The sequence below is a fragment of the Acomys russatus genome, chromosome 13 (assembly GCF_903995435.1).
Source record: "Acomys russatus chromosome 13, mAcoRus1.1, whole genome shotgun sequence".
In the NCBI taxonomy this organism is placed as follows: domain Eukaryota; kingdom Metazoa; phylum Chordata; class Mammalia; order Rodentia; family Muridae; genus Acomys; species Acomys russatus.
In genome coordinates, this window is record NC_067149.1 from 48,112,745 (window position 1) to 48,136,585 (window position 23,841).

The 23,841-nt window shown below is 49.7% G+C and overlaps 1 protein-coding gene across 2 annotated transcripts; it reads right to left on the bottom strand.

Moving 5' to 3' along the window:
• Positions 1–1,076: 1,076 nt before the first annotated feature.
• Positions 1,077–21,091, bottom strand: Bid (BH3 interacting domain death agonist). 2 transcript variants are annotated; one of them, XM_051155277.1, is made up of 5 exons: positions 20,950–21,091; positions 9,033–9,098; positions 7,094–7,304; positions 3,000–3,136; positions 1,077–1,517 (listed from the first exon to the last, which is right to left on the bottom strand). In XM_051155277.1, exons 2-5 carry the CDS (start codon positions 9,042–9,044, stop codon positions 1,110–1,112), a joined length of 768 nt encoding a protein of 255 aa, XP_051011234.1. In that variant the 5' UTR covers positions 9,045–9,098; positions 20,950–21,091; the 3' UTR covers positions 1,077–1,109. The 2 variants fall into 2 exon arrangements, with proteins under 2 accessions (XP_051011234.1, XP_051011235.1); XM_051155278.1 differs by having other exon boundaries at positions 20,875–21,013.
• Positions 21,092–23,841: the final 2,750 nt, after the last annotated feature.

A 23,841-nucleotide genomic window follows, 5' to 3' on the forward strand; every position in this document is an offset into this window, starting at 1 on the left:
GTAATGTTTCTGACATGTTCTAAAACTCCAAACACTCGCAAATACTATTGCAGATTAGACATAACCATCTAGCTTCCACGTGGGTGTGTGAGACGAGAGCTTAGTACCTGACTGGCGCTTGGCCCTTTCCCAGCACCCTGACCTTGGGCTTAGCTCCTCAGGCTACCCTAGAGTGGCCATGCTCTCATGGAGATCTTAGCCTTTTTCACTTAATCCAATTGCTACTCCTATTTGTTTCTCTCCATCATCCCTGGGAAGCACACTCTTAAAAGAATTTAACTTATGGGCCAGTGAGATGACTCAGTGGGTAAAGGTATATACTGCCAAGTCTAATGACCTGAGTTCAATCCTTGGGACCCACACAGTAGAAGGAGAGAATTCTCCATACCTCAAAGTTGTCCTCTGATCTCCACATTGCTGTGGCACATGTGCCCCACACAAACATACATACACATAAGTAAGTGTAGAAACTTTATCACCTATGCCTGGGGCTGGGGAGATGGCTCCGTGAGTTACAATGCAGGCATGAAGAGTTGAGTTCAGATCCTCAGCACCCATTGGCTTGATTCCCAGCACCTACATGGCAGCTTACCACCACTTGTCACTCCAGAGGATCTACCGCCCTCTTGTGGCCTCTGCAGGCATCAGGCACACATGTGGTCCACAGGCATGCACTCAGGCAGAGTACCAATGCACATAAAACAACTGCAACCCCAATGCTGCAAGGGAAGGGAGGCGGTGGAAGCCCTGAGCTCGCTGGCCAGCTAGTTTAGCCTAAATGGCAAGCTCCAGCCTTACTGAGGCCATACCTCAAAAAGATAGGTAGAACGAGATCAAAGATACCTGATGATAACCTCTGGCTTCCACATGCACACACTACCACTACCAACACACACACACATTTGTGACAGTAAAAAATAACCCACAGGTAGCTGAGCATGATGGCACATGCCTTTAATCCCAGCACTCAGGCAGAGGCAGGTGGTTCTCTGTGAGTTCGAGGCCAACCTGGTCTACAAAGACAGCCAGGGCTACACAGAGAAACACTGTCTCAAAAAACCAAAACAAACAAAAAAAAGGCCCAAGGGAGCTGGGCCCTTGGCCATCCATTATGCTCCATGTCTCCCCACCCTGCCTGGATCCCACCAGTAGTGTGAACCAGCCTTTGCCTCTCCTGAACAGTCATGATTGGTCAAAAGGAGGAGGTGGGAGGGACTTAAGCAGAGGCTCTGCTGGGTTAGAACAGGTAGGCAAGGACCATAGGGCTCCCCGAGAAGCCAGGCGCTGGCATAATGGGTCCTTACATTTCTAACCAAGTTCCTCACGTAGGTCAGCAGATTCTGGTTAATAAAGTTCACGGTCGTGCGGAAGACATCACGGAGCAAGGATGGTGTGTGATTGGCCACTTTTTTGGCCAACAGCATGGTCATTATCAGCATGGCCTTGTCATTCTCCATGTCTCTAGGGTAGGCTGTCTTCACCTCGTCAAGGGCTTTGGCCAGGCAGTTCCTTCTGTCCTGCACATTAAAGAAGAACAGTTTTTATTGATGATCTCCCTTCAGAGATGGAACTGGGCGGAAGGAGGGGGAAGCGGTTTAGAGGGCAGTGGTGATAAAACAGCTAAGAGCATTGGGTGGAGGGAATGACGCAGAATTGAGTCTCCACAGGCCGTGGAGAGGGACATAGGGACTCACCAATGCATGCTCACTGAGCAGCCTGTGCACAGCCCTGAGTGAGACACAGGAGCCTGAGTCCTTCCTGCACTGATTTACAGGCAGATGTCTTAGGTTCCTCTTAGTGGTGTGCTTAGATTGAGGGCTATATGTTATCTTTCCTTCAAGTGGGAAGGACAGACACTGAGTCTCCTGACCTGAAGAGAGCATGCTCTCCCAGAGGACACACCTCCAACAGCTCACGAGGGCCTGTAACCCCAGCTCTAGAGGATCCATGCCTCCACGTGCACCTGCAAGTGTGCACATGGACCCAGATACAAGACACACATAACTCTAAAATAAATCTTTAAAAAGAGGGACAGGATTCCTGGCGTGGTGGTTCTCGTCTTTAATCCCAGCACTGGGGAGGCAGAACTCTGAGTTCAAGGCTAATCTGGTCTACAAAGTGAGTTCCAGGACAGCCAAGATTACATAGAGAAACCCTGTCTCAAAAAAAACAAAACAAGGGCTGGAGAGATGGCTCAGTGGTTAAGAGCACTGACTACTCTTCCAGACGTCCTGAGTTCAATTCCCAGCAACCACATGGTGGCTCACAACCATCTATAATATGATCTAATGCCCTCTTCTGACAAGCAAGCACACATGCAAATAGAGCACTTATATGCATAAATTATATAAGTAAATAAACAAAGTAAACAAAGAGGGGAGAAATCTTCAAGTTCCGTGGCTCACATTCAAAATCTACCCCATAGAAGGAGTCCCAAGGCTGTTCACAGCTGTTTCTATGTTCTGTGGCAGCCACTGGAGTGTCAGATAGAGACAGTGCCAGCACAAGGGCAGCCTGTATGGAGGCAAGTGGATCTAGATGGTGAAGGCAGCCATGGTTTCAACTCAAGGTCCAAAGAGCGGAATGTCCCTCCTCTGTCCCTTCACAGCCTCGGGGTTTGGTGTTCTCTCTCCAGGGAGGACACAGTGCTGAGGAACAGGCTTTGGGTCCTTCACAGGACCCAGCAAGAGGTGGAATTGTGTCAGCTCCTTGTGCCGATTATAACACCAAGCCAAGCAGATGAGCAGGCTGCACTGTCACCCTGGGGAACTGCATCTTCATCTGACTCCACAACATAAGACTGAGTTGCAGTAGGGATCCGGCATGTTAGGGAAGCTTGTCCTGCTAAGCTCTTTGCTCTGATTTAAGGGATCCTAACTCTCACCCACCTAAATTCTTTGAAGGGCTATGCTGGTGGGCAGTCAAGGACAGGACTCACTTCCTAGAAGAGACTCTGTTTCAACAAAGGAAAATGTCCCCATACTTCCCAACATACTTACTTCCTCCGACAGGCTGTTCGTGAACTGCGTGGCCAGTTGTCTCACCAATGTGGGCTGGATGCTGTGGTCCAACTCATCGCCTACTTGGGCGAGATGTCTGGCAATGTTCTGGATGATTTCTTCCTGACTTCCAGAATCTGAATGTTCAGGCAGCAAATACAAACCAGACTCAGCAACAGTCCGGCTCAACCGCTTCATGCCACTTCCTACCTCCACACATGCCCTAGTGGGGACCAGCCATGGCCCTGGGTCTAGGGAAGGCCTGAGGAGCAGAAGCTGGCTGAAGAAGCAGGCCTGTTCCAGATGATATGTTTGCTACTGCCGGGGAAAGGCCCAGAGCTGCAGCATCCCTGTATGCACCACCAAGGTGAGCCTGGGTCGAGCCCAGGGAAGGGGCTGTGCAGTCCTTGGCAGCCGAGTCCCTGATCTTGCTACACCCTGCCCGGAGACCGAGCATCCTTTACCTCCTCGCAGGATGGCAGTGTCGCTGGCTCCCCTTCCAGTCCTCTCACTCAGTTTACACCGGAGTTCCTGTGTGTCCACACCTTGTCTACTGGGCTTCCCTGTCCTGTCTCCTTGGAAGCTGTCCCTTCTGCAGCTTCCTGGTGCTGCCTGTGCCTTGCCTGCGGTGTCATCTCTAACTGAGTCTGCTCCCTTTCTCTTTTTGGCACCCTACCATGCACTTTTATCTATTTCTCTTATCCGACACAGCTGCTTGAATGTAAGCTCCTGGAAAACTGTGAGTCTGTTCAAATCAACGGATTTTCTGTGTATGAGCATTTTTGCCTGCATGTCTTTGTGCCACCTGTGTGCCCAGTAACCATGGAGGCCAGAAGAGGGCACTGGAGTCCTAGGACTAGAGTGAGAAGGGCTGTGAGCTACCATGTGCATGGGGGAATTGAACCTCGGTCCTTTGCAAGAACGACAAGTGTTCTTCATCATTAGCCATCTCTCTAGCCCCTGGAAAACTAATTTTAAAATCTTTTGGTTCGCTGTCAGATGGCCAACACTTAAGAACAAGGCATGACTAGCATAGTTGGTACCCAGTACATAACTGTGAATGAATGAGTTAATGAATCAACAGACTTGTGCGTAGCTCCTTAAAAGTACTCAGTAAATATCACTGTAGTTTTTGTTTGTAACTTCCCTATGGCTGCTTATTTATCCTGACAGAGCTATGCTTGTTGGTTTATAAGCAGCCTGCTTCTAGGTTGCTTAGCAACCTCGGGCATCATCGGCTGCCTGCCATAAGGTGTCACCTTGTCTTACTCCTGCATTTTCCCTAAGGGCGCCCTTTTCTTTCTCTTTCTTTCTTTCTCTTTCTGTGTGTCTACCCTCATGGCCCACTCAGGCCCTAACTCTTCTCCCTTCCCTTCCCTCTAACAAATCTCTCCATATCAGATCTGTTGCATGGCATCTCATTTTTAAATCCTAACAACACTCCCTCCCTCCGTCAATTGTGAAATAGGACCTCAGAGTGCAGGTTCTGTACCTCGGAACCAGGAAGAGGCTACAGTGAGCTGAGTCCTGAGGGGACTCACTTAAAGGAAGTAGTGAAAGGCCCGAGGAACTCACTCCTGGGAGTGGGGTGAAGAGGGCTCCTTCTGCCCTGTGCTCTTGCTTGTGTCACTGCTGCTCTCGTGGGGGAGACTCAGCCTCACATGAGTGGGGCTGTGGCTCCAGCGTTCAGCTGCACCCCAGGCATTCGCTCAGCCGACGCAAGTTGTATAACCAGCACACTGCTCTCCTTGAGACCTTTCCAGAGCTTGCTCACTTCTGCTTAAGTGATATGTCAGTATGTGGCTTCCGATTCCCGTGATTTAATTCTACTCCTCTTCAAGTGTTCCAGGCACACTGGCTGCTCACTCACCTACTGAAGCCTCTACTTTCCCGGCTTCTGAGTCTGATTGGACAATGCACAGCCAGCCCTCCTCAGAGCCTCGGTGAGATTGAGTGTCAGCCCACACTGAGTTAAGCCTGGCTCTGAAGTCGAAAGGCTTGGGAAAGTGCAGGGTGAGACACACTTCCACACAGCCAGTCCTTCCTCCTGGCCAGATGACTCAGGAGGGATTCGAGGACAGTCTGTGGTTAAAACCTGGCTTGTGAGCCCAGTGCAGTATCACATGTCTGTAATCCCAGCACTCAGGAGGCAGAGGCAGGCAGATCTCTTGTGAGTTTGAGGCCAGCCTGGTCTACAGAGCAAGTCCAGAACAGCCAGGGATACATGGAGAAACCCTGTCTTGGAAAAAACAAACAACACCCCCCCCCACCCAAACAAACCTGGCTTTTGGAGAACACCTATCACATACTAGCCTATTCAAGATACCACCTGGGGACATTTAAAAAATTAACCACACTTGGCAGAGGCAGGCAGAGCTCTGGGAACTAAAGACTACCTAGCCTGGTCTAGGCAACAAGTTTCAGGCTAGCTGGGGTAACATAATGAGACCTTGTCTCAAAATATTTAATTAGCCAGGGTTGGAGGATGGGGGTTAGAGTGAGCTAAATCAGTTGCTTGTCTCTCTTATGACCACTAGAGGGCAGTACAGCCTCTGCCCAAGATCAGGGTGGCTGGGCTTAGAGACAGGTACCAAGTCTAGCTTGTGAGAGTCATTATCTTTTGTTTACTTGCTTGCTAGTGACAAACCCAGGGCTTTAGACAGGTCAGGAACATTCTATCTCTGACCTCCATCTCCAGCCCCTGGCCTGCAAGTTGGAAGTCTTCAGTCTAGGGCTTGGAGCTCCGGGAGGCTTACAGAGCAGTGATTGCAACCAGGATCAAAAATCGTGAGGGCCAACGAGATGGCTCAGAGGCACTTGCTGCCAAGTCTGACAACCTGAGTTCGACTCCCGGGACACACATGGTGGCAGGAAAGCACCCACTCTGACTCCACACATATGCTAGGACATACATGTGCATCCCCCTCCCCCATATCCAGACAGACAGACATGCATTTTCCAAAAAAATTACCCGGTAGTCTCCAGCCCAGGAACATGCTGGAAGGAGCAGAACCCAGGCCTGCACGTTGTAAAGAACGTCTCACATAACGCCAGCATGCGTGCTGCAGACAAGTACTCTGAGCACTTGACACATCCCAGCCTTCAAGAAGGGTAAAACAGAGGCTGGGAAGAGAGCCCAGGGCTCAGGTGAGGGAACAGCAAAGGCTAGGTGTTCAGGGAGCAACCCAGGGGACAGACAGTGTGGGTTCAGGAGCAGCTTGGCTGAGTCCTACTCCTGAAGCATGGGCAGTTTGATCTGAGGCTAGTCAGTTCACTCTCTGCTGTGCCTCAGTTTCCTTCTCTGGAAATGAGCAGCAGAATACGTCTCAGCACTCTGGTTATCTCTTAAGGTCACATATGTTAAATTTTCATACAGGATCCAAAAAATAACTATAAAGGCAGGAGTTTCCACTGGATTGAGAGTTCACCTAGTCTACACAGGTGCTGTGGGGCTGTGACCAGCCTAGCTATGTCCCAGACCTCCCTGATCTGAATGGCAGGAGGAATGACTCAGCCTTGCTACTTTCCAAAACTCCCCAGGTCTTTGAAATTGCACAAGCTGAAGTTGGTGGCACTTCTGGTTTATAAAATACCGAGCAGGGCTGGGTGTGGTGGCGCATGCCTTTAATCCCAGCACTTGGGAGGTAGAGGCAGACAGATTGCTATGAGTTCGAGGCCAGCCTGGTCTACAAAGCAAGTCCAGAACAGTCAAGGCTACACAGAGAAACCATATCTGGAAAAACCAAAATAAATAAATAAACAATCTCGACCAGTTTCCAATTTTTGGCTATATTATAACTGCTTGGGACATATGGTAAAAAACAAAACACATTTGAATATTGGTCCAGAGAGGTGACTCAGGTCCAGACCGGAAAAGAACTCAGGACACACCAGCACGAAGAACTTCCTAATTAGCCATCCTGAAACAGGATAACGGGTTGGACATGACAGGGGCAATCAAGCACAGATCACAAGACCAGAGTCACCTGACATGTACACAAACAAGAGCCTGATGTGTGGTGTAAGAGACTGAGCCCCAAAGCTTCCTGGGGCTAGCCTAGGTTTGGGGTCAGGTGGACAAGGTCAGGGCTTACCTGGCTCTATCCTTCCACGGTAGAAGGAGCGGCTAGCCCGGTTGCCATCCGTCTGCAGCTCATCCTCGAGGTCTGCCTCTGGGTAAACGTGCACGGGCAGTTCCTGACCCAGTTTCTCCAGCTCTTGGAAATTATAGCCAGAGCTTTGGAGAAAGCCAAACACCAGCAGGTTTGTGATGCACTCGGCCTCCAGGCCTGAGCCATTGCTGACCTGAGATGAAAAAGGGAGTCAGAAAGGCTCAGGGGAGCCTGGGTCAGGCCACAGTTGGACCTGAGTCTCACTGGCCCGTGAGAAGCAGTAAGTCTGAGCATACGAAAGCCCTAGAGTAAGAGGCCTAAGGACGGAGGAATGATCTGTGACACCCTCTCTGACTGTGGACACCTTCCACAGAACCACTGCTAAAGACACCCAGGGAAGCCAGGCAAATGTCATCATGTCAACTCCATCCATGTCTACATACGGGGCTGAGCCTGACTGCACGGGCTCTGTTCCTAGCAGCAAGCAGTTCTTCCCCATCATGCCCTTCATGGGCAGGCAGAGGCTGCTCAAGAAACTCAGGGAGCGGTGACCCGGGTCAGACTCTGTCTCTGCCCTCAAGGGACATGAGCATAGTCGGAGGTGGCAGGGAGGGTCCTGCTCATGGGCCCCTCTGCTCTTCGCTGCAGATCTATGGTGTGTCCAAAAGCAGCACCTGGAAAGCAGCACTGGGGAGGAGCAGCAGCACTGGGGAGGAGCACTAGGGAGGATCACTGGGGAGGAGTACTAAAGTGGAGCAGCAGCACTGGGGAGGGGCACTATGAAGGAGCAGCAGCACTGGGGAGGGGCACTATGGAGGAGCAGCGGCACTGGGGAAGAGTATCAGCACTAGGGAGGGACACTAAGGAGGAGTACCAGCACTGGGGAGGAGCACTAAGGAGCAGCAGCACTGGGGAGGATAACTAGGGAGGATCACTGGGAGGAGCACGCAGACAGCAGTGCCTATACAACAAGGCCCTGCCTTACCACAAAGCTCAGGAACAAAACCTGCTTCACTTAACGTCTCTCAACTGTGCTCTCAATAGTTGTAATAAATGCCAATGACTACATTATTTTACCATAAAAAACTGGAATTTGAAGCCGGGCGTGGTGGCGCAGGCCTTTAATCCCAGTACCTGGGAGGCAGAGGCAGGCGGATTACTTCAGTTCAAGGCTAGCCTGGTCTACAAAGTAGTTCCAGGACAGCCAGGGCTACACAGAGAAACCCTGTCTTAAAAAACCAAGGGGGAAAAAAAACCAAAAACAACAACAAAAACCTGGAAAAAAAATTCCAGAAACAACTACAATAAGATACCAGTTCTGATGGAAGGGGTCAAATGCCCAGATGTAAGAGAAAAATGTCAATTAAAAAATGTCATTAACCCCGTGGGCACTGAGCAAACTACCTAACTTCTGTGACTCAGCTTTCCTGCCCTGAAGATAAAAATCAAGGGCAACAACCAGTCTACCCTTGCCCCTGGGGAGGATCTCCCTTGCCCCTGGGGAGGATCACAGGAGGGAACCACTGTCTAGGGGCCCTGCAGCATGACAAGAGACAGGAGTGCTGACTTGCAGACTGTGGCTGACTGGAAAGGAAAAAAGATGTAGGAAGGCTCAGAAATCGCTATTGCCCACGCCCAGCACAGCCCCGGCCTGGGACCAGTGGGAGGAGCCTCCCAGATCTTTTCTGTCCACACTAGCTTCTGTGCTGCCCTTGCCGCGTCTACCAGACTGACGGTCATGCCATCCCATCCTTCTGGACCGACTTCCCCGTTCCCTTCCACGCCCCTATCAGATGCCAATGGAGACAGCTTCCGTTGGATACCTGAGGTGCATTTCTGCAGACCTGTCGAACGAGGGGCCAGGCTGCAGCATTAACAGGGTCATCCGGAAAGAACAAAATGAAAAGATGCAGAATCTAACCTCAGAGTCCATGACGCAAGCTGTGCCGCTCCAACCACAGCTGGCTCACAGAGTCCAGAGAACAACCTGGAAGAGGACAGACATACAGTATAGGTGGCTGTTCCCAGATGTTCTGGTGGGGCCCCATCAGGACGCAGGACCATCTCTTCCTCCCTGTAGCCTCAGCTGGTGCTGAACTGGGCACCCCCAGGCCAGTCCTCCAGCATTCAGTTTTGCTACTCACGCTCGGTAAGACTGATCAGGCCAACCAGCACTTCCCACACAAGTCACCACAGAGAATCCTCCCACTGGCTAGTGGGTTTCCCAGCTAGCCACACAGACCTGCAAGACTGCAGGGCATCTACAGTACAGGATTACAGCCCTCCCAAACCACCAACCCATTTCCTCTTTCCACTCACAGTGAGGCTGAGCAGACAGTGTGCATTCCCAATTAACGGGAAGAAAATATAGTTTGGAGGACCGTTCTGAGCCGGCAAGACAGCTCGGCTGGTAAAGCGTGCCCGTCACTCACGCCTTCTGACCCACCACACACTGTCTGGACCAAAGCCACTTAGGAATTGAGTTTAAGAAGTATTTCCAAGCCAAGCGTGGTGGTGCACGCCTTTAATCTCAGCACCCAGGAGACGGAGGCAGGTGGATCACTGTGAGTTCGAGGCCAGCCTGGCCTACAAAGCAAGTCCGGGACAGCCAAAGCTACACAGAGAGACCCTGTCTTGGAAAAAAAAAAAAGTATGTGCAGATGAGCACAAAGCCCTGGGTTCCGTGGCGTGACGGCACACACCTGTAACCGCAACACTCAGGCAGTAGAACAAGAGAGAAGCAGAAGTTCAAGGTCATCCTCAGCTACACTGGAAGCCAGGCTGGACGACACGATGCCTTGTCTCCGTAAAAATGAGTGAATGAATGCTACTACTCAGGAGTTAAAAGACCCACATGCAGAGATGACGGGAACAGAACTCATGTATCCCCACACGAGACTGCTGTAAGGCGATAGCTGCAGTCCGCTGGACGGAGGTTATCTGCATTCTACAGCGTAGAGATAACCTAGAGGGTAGAGAGGTTAAAACACCCAGCCGTGGGCGTGGAGCTCAGCAGGGCCTAGTGCGCCTGTGACCCTGGTTAGACCAACAGTGGGGGCGGGGGAAGTATGTTTTTTAAGGGACTGTTGGAGACTGGAGAGATAGTTTGGTGGTTAGGAGTGCTACTTGTTCTTCCAGAGGACACAAGTTAGGTTTCTGGAACCCACGCCAGGTGGTTGTATGTCCTATTCTGGCTTCTGTGGGCAAGACACTCATGTAAAAACACACACACACACACACACACACACACACACACACACACACACACACACACGGGTTGGAGAAATGGCTAAGTGCTCTGGCTATCCTACCAGAGGGCCTGGGTTCAGTTTCCAGCCCTCCTTTCTTTTTTTCTTTTTACAATACAAATGGCCAAATCTAAGATTTCCCAGAGTTGCCCAAGCACAGCTTTAGGTGTAAAGCTCCTAAGGCCTGGGAGCACAGTTTGATGGTAGAACAATTGCTTACACAAGCAAGGCCCTGAGTATTCCATCTCTAGCGTGCAAAATATAAATAAGCAAATAAAGTCAATTTTTTTCTAAATACATTTTTTTTCTAAAGTGTTGTCAGAAGCATAAGGCAGCAGGACGCACAACTGAAACAGGATCACATGCCCAAGAATAGATTGGTTATCCATTAATGACAAAAACCCTGACTGTTTCATAAGCAGTGAGCTTTGTACCCCCCACCCCCACCCTACATCTAAAACCATCAGAGCACCATAAAGCAACACACAGCAGCAGAAGCTACTCTGCTTTCCAGAGTCACTGCAATCGGGGTAGTTTTCATAAGAGGGCTTTGGGACTTTTGTTTTAAGAGGAACTGGGTGACAGAGCGCATGATGTAAGAACACCTCCAGTTCGTAACTGTACCCCCAAATCTAAAATACCTGGCATACTGACACGATTCCATTTTTTCATTCATACTCCAAATGTAGAAGTGCAATTTTAAAAACCCCTAGGAATGTTTGCTTTGCATTAATAACCCGACCAGATAGTGCCGCTTTGATGTGAGACACCCCACAGCCTAAACCTGCGATTAAAGCAACTTCTCACTTTTACACAAGCAACAGAGGCCTTTCTCATTTACGGGTGCCTCGGTTTAGGTGGCGCAGGCTATAATCCCAGCTGCTCAAAAGCCTGAGGCAGGAGGATCACAAATTCAAGGCTGGCCTAGGCTACTTGATGAGAGCTTATCTCAAAACAAATATAAAACAAGGCTGCCTAGAAAGCACAAGGCCTTGGGTTACTCTAAGGGGTGGGGTGGGGGAGGGTGGGTTTTCATTTACTTTCTATTGGAATGAAACACGGGACCACAAACAAACTGGGAAGGAAGTACACATTTCAGCTTCTAACTCTCAGATCACACACCATCACTGAGGGAAGTCAGGGCAGGACCTCAAGGCAGAACCTGCAAAGAGGAACTGATGCAGAGGCCAGAGAGGAGTGCTGCTTACTGACTTGTTCCTCGGGGTTTGTTCAGCTTGCCCAGCCCAGGAGTGGCATGACCCCAGGAGACTAAGCCCTCCCACACCACTACAGGCTTACCTACAAGGCAATCTGATGGAGGCATTTTCTCAATGGAGGTTCCCTCTTCCCATATGATTCTAGCTTGTGTCAAATTTATAAAAAAAACCTAACACACACACACACACACACACACACACACACACACACACACACACACCAGGGGAGAGGGGTAGGAGGGAGAGAGACCCAAACTCACAGGTCCAGATAACAGACGCTGTTCCTCCCACTCAACACAAAACTGAATTCAATTGAGCTCAAGAGACTGAGGACTCAAGAGAAAACAGCGCAGCAGCAACCAGATGCTCTCTCTCAACAGAGAACAGATGAACACACGCTAAAACTGTCGACGTAAATCCTTGACGTGCCACCTAGGAGACCACTTCATCTATCATGGACCAAGACAAAATCCAAAAACGGAGGGCAGGGGTGCCAGGCACACTGGCAGGCAAGTTCTACCCAGGTACTGAAAAGACAGGCAGGGGTTGCGGTGCCCAGCACAGTCGGTAATTTTCAAGCCTGGCTGCACACTGGAATCTACTGGGAGGCCCTGAACACACTGATCTGCATGACCTTACACGTACAGCACCTGAGGAACCCACTGAACAAGCTCAGAACTAACTCATGAGGAGAGCAGATAAGCTGAGAATAAACTAACAAACCCGTAGGGCTGTTTCTCTATACACTGCTAATAATCCAAAATAAGAATAAATGATTGTTATGGTACCAAGAAATGGAAAATACTAGGACCTGAGCCTGTACCTCCACGGCAGAACATGTCACACCCCAGTGCCATGAAAAAAAAAAAATACACAAACATTTAAAAAATACTTAGGGCAGCCCGGGCTTGAGCATGTGTGGAGCAGTGGACAGGCCGGACCAGCACACGGGCCAGAGAGACACCTAAGGACCCGACCCGTGGAACGGATACCGGAAGGTTCACTCTTTTGTCCCTTTAACCTTTTTTCCTTCTTGTGTAAGCTAGTTGGGTTGTATAATAAAGTTTAATTGTTAAAGAACAGAAAAAAAAATACTTAGGAATAAATTTCACATAAGTGTCAGGTATGCACCCTATATACAAACTACAAACATTATTGAAAGAAAAACTGAAAGGCGAGCACCTGTCTGGGTTGGAAGACATCATGCTGTCAGACTACAGCAGTCCCCACATGATCTGCAGATTCAATACAATTCCTAAAAAAAAAAAAAAACTCCAGCTGCTGACTTTTTTCTGCTAAAAGTGACAAGCAATTCCTAAATTTGTTAAGGGAACGCAGGGGACATTTTCAAAAATAGCCAGTTTTGCAAAGGAACAAAGCAGATATAGACTTGCACTTCCTGATTTCAAATTTTACTATAGCTCTAGATAGTCATGCCAATGTGGGCCTGGTCAAAGAGAAACAGAGAGCAGTGAACAGCCCAAGACCATCTAGTGATGGTTCGCCAACCACTGACTGCGGGGCCACCACCAGGGGAAGAGAGGTGCTGTGACTGGGACAACCAGCTGGCCATTATCAAAGGCACGGGCCCGTCCCTCTGCCAGATGTCATTCAAAAGACTCTCAAAATGAATGCTAAGAGATGGCTCAGCAGTTAAGAGCACTGGCTGCTCTTCCAGAGGACCTGGGTTCAAGTCCCAGCTCATACGGTGGCTCACAACTGTCTGAAACTCCAGTTCCGGGGGGGTCTTCTGGCACCCATGTGCTACACTGATATACATGTAGGGAAAATAGACGCACACATTAAAAATAAATAAGTTTGAAAAATAGGTGACAGGGCTCTTTCTTATCCGACATACACTGGCTTTGGATATACCATCCAGGCTGAGGAGGACAGGAAACTTCGGGGTGCCATGGCACACCACACCAGGGCATCAGCAGAGGGTCTACTTCCTCTGCAGACAAACCCACGTTACTCTGACAAAGTCGTTATAGGTCACCTATGAGGAACTGAGTGTACTCTCTGTCTGTGAACAGACATCGGCGAATGATGTGACAAACAAGGCTGCAGCTGTGCCCGTCACAAGGCGGCACAGCAGGCTTCTCTGGCATTCTGACACACTCCCTAAGCAGTCTGTCCTGGTGGAAGCCAAGTTCAGCAGAAGAGCTGAGAAGATTCGGGGTGCTAGAGGCCCCAGGAAGTGACTTGACACTACACAGAAGGGTTCATTAAATGATAAGGCATTATTTCATTTTTTTTATTTTGTGTACACGGTGTTTCGCCTACATATATCTCTGTGTACTACATGTGTGCCTGGGGCTCACAGAGGCCAGACGAGGGTGTCAGACCCTCTGTAACTGGAGCGTGGTGAGCCCCTATGTGGACGCCGAGGATCACACTCAAGTCTCCTAGAAGAGCAGTCAGGGCTCTTAACCACGTCATCATCTCTCCAGCCCGAGTAGTGTATGTATATGTGTGTGTATATATGTGTGTATGTATCTATATATATATGTATGTGTATATATGAATGTATATGTGTGTGTGTGTATATATATATATATATATATATATATTTTTTTTTTTTTTTTTTTTTGGAGACAGGGTCTCCAGCAGAGATCCACCTGCCTCTGCCTTCTGAATGCTCGGATTAAAGGCGTTGCACTATCATGCCTGGCTTTGAATAACAAATTCTTAAAAAAAAAAAAAAAAGATAGGCCTAAGTGTAAGAGCGAACCTATAACACTTTAAAGAGAACACACGGGCTGGGTGTGGTGGCGCACACCTTTAATCCCAGCACTCGAGAGGCAGAGGCAGGGGGATCACTGTGAGTTTGAGGCCAGCCTGGTTTACAAAGCAAGTCCAGGGCAGCCAAGGCTACACAGAGAAACCCTGTCTCAAAAAACCAAAAAAGGAGAACAAGTGGGGCTGGAGAGATAGATGGCTCAGCAGCTAACAGTACTAGCTACTCTCCCAGAGGACCTGGGTTCGATTCCCTAGAACACACACGGTGGCTCACAACTGTAACTCCAGGCTCAGGGGATCCAATGCCCTTTTCTGGCCTCTGGGGCACCAGGCACACACATAGTACACAGACATGCAGTCAAAATACCCATACACATAAGTTTTAAAACAAATAAAAAAATTTAAAAAGGGGTCTGGAGATGGCTCAGAGGTTAAGAGTATTGACTGTTCTTCCAGAAGTCCTGAGTTCAATTCCCAGCAACCACATGGTGGCTCATGACCATCTATAATATGATCTGATGCCCTTTTCTGCCATGCAGGCAGAATACTGTATACATAATAATAAACAAACCTTAAAAAACAAAACAAAACAAAACATGGTCGCTGTGAGTTCAAGGCCAGCCTGGTCTACAAAGCGAGTCCAGGACAGCCAAGGCTACACAGAGAAACCTGCCTTGAAAAAAAAAAAAAGAGAGAACATGGGAGAACGTCTCAATTCAGGAAATATCTTAGACATAGCCCAGAGGCACAAGTAGCAGAAGAAAAAAACATCACATAAATTAGTCTTCAAAACTGACAACTTTTATGGTTCAAAAGATACTAGCGAGAAGATAAAATGAAGACAGGCATGGCGCACCATGTCTACAATCTCAACACCCAGGAGGCTAAAACAGAAGGATTGCTTCAAGTTTGAGGACAGCCAGATCTGCATAGTGAGTTCAAAGGCAGCCTGGGGAGAAAATGTTTACAAAGCATTTGACAAGGGACAGGTAGGAAGAATATGTCAGTGGCCGGTGAGACGCCTCGGCAGCTAAAGACATGTGTGCCAAGCCCAGTGACCTGAATCGAATCCTCAGGACTCACATGGTGGAAAGAACTGACCTCAACAAGTTGTCATCTGCTCTCCACATGCAAAATAAACAGATACATTGAATAGTCTGGGCTGGAGAGATGGCTCAGCTGTTAGACACAGCGGCTGCTCTTTCTAGTGGACCTGGGTTCATTTCCCAGGACACACATGGCAGCTCACAAATGTCTGTAACTTCTGGTTCCAGGGGATGCAACGCCCTCTTCTGGCCTCCCTGCCCACCAGGTATGAAAGTGGTGCAAGCAAAACCCCCACATCCGTTGCCGGTGGACACAGCTCGGGTAGTAGGACACTTGTTGCGCAAGGACCTCAGCTTGGCCCGGAATCTGCTATTCAGGCAAGAATGATCTGAACTTCTGATCCTCCACTGTCCACGTGCTGGGGACACAGATGTGAACCATAGTGCCTGCTTTACGCCATGCCGGGGACTGAGCTACTCTGCCAGCCGCACTGTATCTTCGGCACCTCATTTGGGCTTCTTAAGACAAGTTCTTACTATGTAGTCCAGGTTTGCTTTGAAACTTGTTCTCATCTTCCTCCTGCCTTGGCCTCCTAAGTGCTGGGATTACAGACAGGAGCCACCCCACCAGCAATACGATGGTTTTAAGAACAAGAGTGTAGGGCTGGAGAGATGGCTTAGAGGTTAAGAGCACTGACTACTCTTCCAAAGGTCCTGAGTTCAATTCCCAGCAACCACATGGTGGCTCACAACCAACCATAATGTGATCTAATGCCCTCTTTTGCCCTGCAGGGTTACATGGTGGCAGGACACTGTATACATAATAAATAAATAAACCTGAAGAAGACAAGGAAGAAGAAGAAGAAGAAGAAGAAGAAGAAGAAGAAGAAGAAGAAGAAGAAGAAGAATAGTAGCTTAGTGGTATAGCAATCACTTAGCAGACAAAAGGTTCTGCATTTAACCATTAGCACTGAAAAAAAATAATAAAGTAAATATAACTGAATGGTGGCATCAGAGAGGGGTCTGTGTACAGTGTAACTTGAGCTGTCCCATCACTGTGGCTTCACTAGGCCCTCAGAAGTTAGCTATCCTGGATCTCTGAGAACTTTAAGACAAAGCCCCCTGCTTCTCCTCCCTGCCCAGAACCTGAAAGATCTACGCATTGGGTGGGGGCAAGATGGTTAGCAGAAAGGGAGTCAGATGTCCTGAGGGTGAGGCAGCAGGGACAGACAGATGTCTCAGAGGCCATTCTGCAATGTTTGCATGCCTTTGCCTCTTCCCACCCTACCCCCCCAATGCTTTGCCTTTTTTTTTTTTTTAATGCTTAGTCATAGAGGAGTGACTGGGGTACCTAGGCCCGCAGACAATACAATGGGGGATGACTGGGCTGTTTACACCATGGCACTGGGCCTGCATTGGGTAACAGCAGTTTTCCTGTCGCTCACACCCTCGAAGAAAAGCGACCACTATGTAATTGAAAACCAGACTGCGATACATGAGGCCATGTCTCAGAAAACAAAACAAAACAACAACCACCAAAAACTCGAAAGGTTTGTCACTGAAGAAGATAACACACCAGCCTAAGCGCAGACTCACTACAGGCTAGGAGATTCTGTCCAGACCAGAAGACCCATGCCGGAATCTCTGCAAAAGACTTTGTAATAAAGCATCTGTACTGTGAGCTGGGGTGTGTCCCAGGAACACAGATGGGCAATCCCCCTACATTTGGCTGCCTTGCTTCCACACAGCCCAGTTCTGAGCCAGGGCTGCCACCAGAGCCACCCACACCCTTCCAGGCATAACGCCAGAAGCCTCCTCTTAGGCTGGTCTAGGAGCCACAGGGAAACACCTGGCTCCTAAGTACTTTACTTACTAATGTCTGTTTGCATTACTGTGGTAGAATGGTAATTTCAAGCAAGCCGGGGCTGGGGAATGGCTCAGTTGGTAAACCGTATGCCTATATAAGCACATACCACGTAAAAGCCAGCTGCAGTAGTATGCACCTATAATCTGAGCGCTGGGGAGGCAGAGACCGGCGTATCCCTAGAGCTCAGGTTAAGTGAGAAGTCTGACACACACACATACATACATACATACATACATACACACACACACACACACACACACATCAAAATAGCCTTTGTTTTCTGTTTGTTTGATTTCAGTTAGTTTCGCTTGTTTCTTGAAGTCTGGCATACCCATGAGGACGAATACCCACAAAGCCAACTAAGGGCTCAATTTTTAAGATGGCAGCCCCTCTAGACATGGTTGCTTCTTAGCCCATTCACATAGATACTGTTCTCTTTTTTTTTTTTTTTTCCAGAAATATCCCTGTTTGGACCAGGGAAAGCAGACAGAGACGAGTAAGAGAGTAAGAAACCCTGTGCTGGAGAAACTGTGGACGTCTGCCAGCATCGTTCTCAGGGGGAAACCCCACCACAAAGTCCCGGCACGAAAGCTCTACCTCCCTAGTCATAGAATTAGCTGCCCCGTCTCCCTCCAGCTGCCAGAAGGGAAGAGGGTGTGAGTGCTGGACTCAGCGGCAGGGTGCGCGTCTAGCACACAACGGGCCCTGGGTTTGTCCCTAGTACTGAGAAACAAACAAGACTCCGGCCAGCCCCTTCCCCCTTAGGTCTAGCCCGCTCCGTGGATGAGCCTCCCGTGGGAAGTAGAAATTGACCTGAGAAGGAGCTAGAACGGTTAGGACTGGGAATTCTGAACCTGATTTTGAGACTCTGGGAAGTAGATTAGCCTCTCTCTGCCCAGTTAACTTATCTGAAGAAGGCAGGACTAATCTAGTCTCTAATTACTGAGAGGAAACGAGCTAGTTGATGTTAAGTGCTACACACTACAGTCTCAGCACTTCGGAAGCAGAGACACAGAGGTACTCTTTTCGTTGCTGTTTCTCTGTATAGCCCTCGCTCAAACTCAGAGATCTGCCTACCTCTGTCTCCTGAGTTCTGGGATTAAACCGGTGGGCCACTACCTCCCAGCAAGGAGGTACCCTTGAGTATGAGTTCAAGACTAGTCTGGGAGGGCATACTGCCTTAAAAAAAAAAAAATGAAGCCGGGCATGGTGGCATATGCCTTTAATCCCAGTACTTGGGAGGCAGAGGCAGAGGCAGGCAGATCTTTTTGAGTTCCAGGCCAGCCTGGTCTACAAAATGAGTCCAGGACAGCCAAGGCCAACACAGAGAAACCCGATAAACCAAAAATAAATAAATAAATAAATAAATAAATAAATGAGGCAGAGGCAGGCGGATCACTGTGAGTTCGAGGCCAGCCTGGTCTACAAATAGCCCAGGACAGCCAGGGCTATTATACAGAGAAACCCTGTCTCGAAAAACCAAAAAATAAAATAAATAAATAAATAAATACGTAGAGAAAAGAAAAGTGCTCTCTGTGGGCCTATCAGGCACAGAGAGCTCTGTATGGTGTTTCATCATCACCATCCTCCACCCTGCAGCGTCACTTTAGCTGTCTTCTTTCAGGCCTGTGAGGATGGGGAAAGACACATGGCCTCTGAGGGTGGCCAGCCAGTCAGGGTTGCCAAAAAAGAAACACTAGCTACCCTCCACAGGCACAGCTATGGCCAGAGAGTCAACCACAGAACAAATGATCACTGGACCCACAGCAGGAGCTGTTTCCAGCTCACATCTTGGGAACCACCAGATTCACCATTTCCTTGGTGAGGATGGCTGTTTGGCCTTGAACCAGGCCTAGAGGTGGGTCCTCAACCCTCAATTCCCCACAAGAGAGGAAAAAGGGCAGCAGGAATAGCAAGCATTGCCTTTCAAAAGGTCCAAAAGGCCCCGTCATCCAGCCTTCCTTCTGGGCCCCCCGGGTAGGCTCTTCTTACTTGCAAATAAGAGGAACCAGGTAAACCTCAAGCTGTGAGGGTCACCTCCCCTCCCCCAGCACCCCCAGTAACTGCCCTAATGGCCCTCTCTTCAGGTATACCCTCAGCTCATCCTTCAGAGTCCCCCAATAACCTGGCCACCTTGAGTCTACCCAAATCTCTTTAGAGCAACTACAAGGGCATGCCACATCAAGCAGCTCTCTGCACCCGCCATCACCCCACACACCACAGTGACCAGGACATTGCACCTGGCTCCTCAGGAACCTGCACCCAGTGGGTGAAAAGCCTGCTAGCCCCAGCTGTGCCAAGCCAACCCCACCTGGCATTCCTTTTCTAGGCAAGAAGGCCAGCAGAGGCCAGGATACACAGGAGTCCTGGCTCTGTCCTCTCTGCCTACAAAACTTTCCTAGGGCTGAGCCTCTGAGAACCCTGCCCCAGCACCACATCAGACGCCCTGAGGCTGTCTCTGCCGTAGCCACCCAGAGGTGAATAAGGGATGGCTACAGCCCACAAATGGGCCCCCCGAAGATGACCCAAAACCCCAACCTGGACAGATCACACTCAAAAGTTGACTGCCAGGGTTCGTCCAGGATGGCACTGCCCAAGGCTCAGGGGAGCCCGCAGGACTTCGAAGTGTCCTGGCTGGGTGGGGATGGGATGTGCAAAGTCCACACACCCTCCTTGCATTTTCCCCCAACTCCCTTCCACAGTCAAGTCACCCTAGACCGGGCCTCAAAGCAGTCTTCTAGGAAGGGCAAGCAAGTCTGGCCATGGCACCAGGCAGTAGCCTGGGAAATTAGGGGAGCCCTGGGCCCACTCTCATTGTTCACCTAAGGCTTAGCAGCTGAGGGCCAACCCCACCCTCCAGGCCCACACTCAGCGACACCTGGCCCTTCATTGTGTTTTTCTGTCCAACCTCTCACCACCTACAACAGTTCCACGCTGATCCGCCCCTAGTGCACATCAATTGGTTGAATATACGAATGAATGAATGAAGGAGTTAGTGAGTGAATGAGTGAATCCTTATGGGCCCGGCCACTCGGTGGCTGAAGGCTGTGGGTTACCTCTAGAATCCTTTTGAGTTTTTCCGGCCAACCACGCAATAAACTTTTTAAAAACATCAGCGACCAGTCTCTGCACACTTTGAAACCATTTTGGGTCCTGGAGAAACAGCAGGTGCTGCCACTTTACCACAGTTTGGGAGTCAGTGTGAGCTGTGGGCTCGGTGGCACCCACGGATGTAGGAAAGGTGTCCTTCGCTTGAGTTCAAGGTCTGTGTCCCGGTTTGGGTTCCGGGTCTTTCTCGGGTCCCATTTGTGGGCACTAGCCGTCCCTTACTCATCTTTGTGGGTGGCTACAGCTGGGCGCAGGCGGAACGCCTTAGCCCGGGGCGCAGCATGACTTCGGGGCCTGCCTGCCCCCTCGCCGCGCGCACCTATCCGTGGCGCGCGACCGCGGGGTCCCGGGTCCACCCGGAGGCCTGCCCCGAAGCGGACCAGGACCAAGCGCTGAGGGGAAGCGCGAGTGTCGCGCGCCCCAGGCCCTCCCGTGTCTCATCCACAGTTCTGCGGTGGCACCCAGTAGCTGGCACCCCCACCCCGCCTCTACCAAGGCACAGAAGCCTCGCCACCTTAAAGGATCAAACGCCTACCAAACTGAGCTCCCGGCTGAACCCCCGGAAGGGAGCGCAGGGTCAGGGCGCGCACAGGAGGGTGGGCGCACTCACCACGCAGACGCCGCGGCGTGACGGACCCGCCGGGGTTCTGGCTGAGGCTAGGCTCGCCGACCGACGCTCGGACGCGCGGCGTACTCCACCAGCTTTCTTTCCTCGTGCCCGCCGGTGTCGGTCTAGCCCAGTCCCTGGCAGCTCCGCCCTCCGGATGCTCCGCCCTCCGGCTGGCCACAGCCTGTGGAAATCCCAGGGTCCAACCCCCCGCTGCGGGTGACAGGAAGGGAGGTACACACGCGCCCCCTGGTCCTCCAACCCTAGGTTCCCTGTCCGCCCCCCTAGAGAGGATGGGTGTCATGTCTGTTCCCTCCCTCTCGTACACACTGGTCATTGGGAAAATGGCACTGTCTTGGTTCACTACCTGGCACGGTTGGCCCACTCAGACTAGTGGCCTGTCAGAAGCGGACCTATCAGAGATGCTGGGAGGTTTTTAATGTTTCTCTCGGGCAGCTGCTTTCAGAACCCTTAAGCTATTTTTAAGCTTAAAGGGAAGGCGGGGTGGGGGTAGGGTTCTCGGTCATGGGCAGGACCAGCAAGGATGAAAACGTGAGAGGAATCAGGTGGCTAGGAGAGAATCACAAACTGCTAACTAGTTCCGAGGTCCAGAGAAGCCCCGGTGCAATGCTTACAGGCCAGGGACTACCCCAAAGGACAAACACGTGACAGCGACAAAAGAGAAAGAGAAACAAAAAAGTGAATTGCTGGGAGTATGAGGAAGTAAATAGGACCAAGAGCTGCTGTTCCTGAGCAGAGAAACTGGATCTGAGAAGACAAATAAAAAGGTGGGCACCCAAAGTCACATGGTTATGTTAACATAATGCAGGGATGTTCGTGTGTGTGTGTGTGTGTGTGTGTGTGTGTGTGTGTAAATGTTTGCTTGTGCATGTGAGTGTCAATGCCTGTGTGTATCTGTGGGGGGATGTTGAGGGAGATGTGGGGGGCGGCCAGAAGTCAGTCTTCCTCCAACACTGTCCACCTTATGTTTCTGAAATGGGGTCTCTCCCTGAACATGGAGCTCATGGATTTCCCAGGGTGGGTAGCCAGTGAGCTCCAGGAACCTTCCATTCTCCCCACCAGTGTTGGAATTGTAGATACACACAGTACACATACATACATGCAGGCAAAACACTCAAACATATAAAGTATAATAAATATTTTTAGATTTCTAAAACATAACTTGAATTACCTAGATTTCAAAGTAGAAAATAATGAGGATTTTATTTATTTATTTATTTATTTATTTATTTTTGAGACAGGGTCTCACTATGTAGGTAGCCATGGCTGGCCTGGAATTCACTGTATAGACCAGGCTGATCTCCAACAGAGATTCTCCTGCCTCTGTCTCTCGGATTAAAGGCATGTATAATCATGACCTGAACAAATAATTATTTTTGAGACAGGGTTTCTCTGTATAACAGCTCTGACTCTCTCTGTAAACCAGGCTGGACTTGAACTTACAGAGATCCACCTGCCTCTGCCTCCGAGTGCTGGGATTAAAAGTGTGTGCCACCACACCTGGCACCAACAAATAGTATTTTTAGCTGAGATTATCTCTGAGGTGCTTGGCAATCAAAGCAAACAAAAAAGGAAGATTAATCTCACAACTTCACGAAGTAAAGATGGGACCTACCAGTTTTCACTGTAAATGAGTCCAACCTCACCACTTAGCTTTAAGTGAAGCGTCCAGTTTTTATGTGCAGCCTAAATAGTCTCTAAATTAGGAAGCGTTGAAGGGAGGATCTAGCAGTTTGGGGCAGAAGAAGCTTCACTAAAATAAATGTATTTTCTTAAGAGGGGACTGGTGTGAGCAGAGGGGACTGTTGTGAAGGGGGCAGCTCTCACCTGGATGTTTGAGATCACAGAACAATCACCTGGGTGGTCACAGTTCTATACTTCCTATGACAGAAAGGAATAGAGGTGGCTAGGGTGGGAGAGGCTGAAAGCTCTGTGCCACCTGCACACACTCTGCACCCAGCCAGCAGAACCTGGCTCACACAAGCTGAGTGTTCTTTGTTCCTAGAGAGTTCTAGGACCACACAGACCCAGTCATATTCTGGAAGCTGTTTGCAGGCTCTGGATACGTATCCTTGTTTGGAGGAGTTTAAATTCTTTTTGTTGTTTGTTTGTTTTGTTTTTTCGAGACAGGGTTTCTCTGTGTAGCCTTGGCTGTCCTGGACTCGCTTTGTAGACCAGGCTGGCCTTGAACTCACAGCAATCCACTTGCCTCCCAAGTGCTGGGAAGAGTTTAAATTCTAACAAATACCTTCCAACCTCAGCACCACTCAGCTCTCACTCCCACCACTTCAGACCACTCACTCTTTGGGGCAAGGGGGAGGGGCTAAGACGGGGGTTGCTATATAGCCCAGGCTAGCCTAGAAGTATGATCTTCCTGTGCCACTAGCCTGGCTTATGGTTTACAAACCTTGAATGATGGGTTGCATACTCCTCTGCCCTCTGGTTTTAAAAAAAAAAAACAAACTCTCTAAAAGCCGTTTCTCTTTGGTGACTCAGGGCACCATTACAAACATGACTTTCTCTGCCATAAAATGCAGTTGTAACTCCAGTCAGTACTATCTTATGTGTCCATCTCTATTAGGTAATCAAAAACCACAGCATAAGGCTGGAGAGATGGCTCAGTGGTTAAGGGCACTGACTACTCCTCCACAGGACCTGGGTTCAAACACCAGCAGTTATATGGCAACTCATAACTGTCTGTAACTCTAAGATCTGACACTCTCATATAAACACACATGCCTGGTCTACAGAGTGAGTTCCAGGACAGACAGCCAGGTCTACACAGAGAAACCCTGTCTTGAAGAGAGGGGGGGGGGAGAACAGAAGGAAGGAAGGAAGGAAGGAAGGAAGCATTTAATTGGGGCTCATGGTTTC

Coding starts and splice junctions, on each gene's coding strand:
- Bid (XM_051155277.1), bottom strand. Junction 3,137..7,093: donor CCGTGGAAGGATAGAGCCAG/GTAAGCCCTGAC, acceptor CTGAACATTCAG/ATTCTGGAAGTCAGGAAGAA. Junction 1,518..2,999: donor CGAACAGCCTGTCGGAGGAA/GTAAGTATGTTG, acceptor TTTAATGTGCAG/GACAGAAGGAACTGCCTGGC.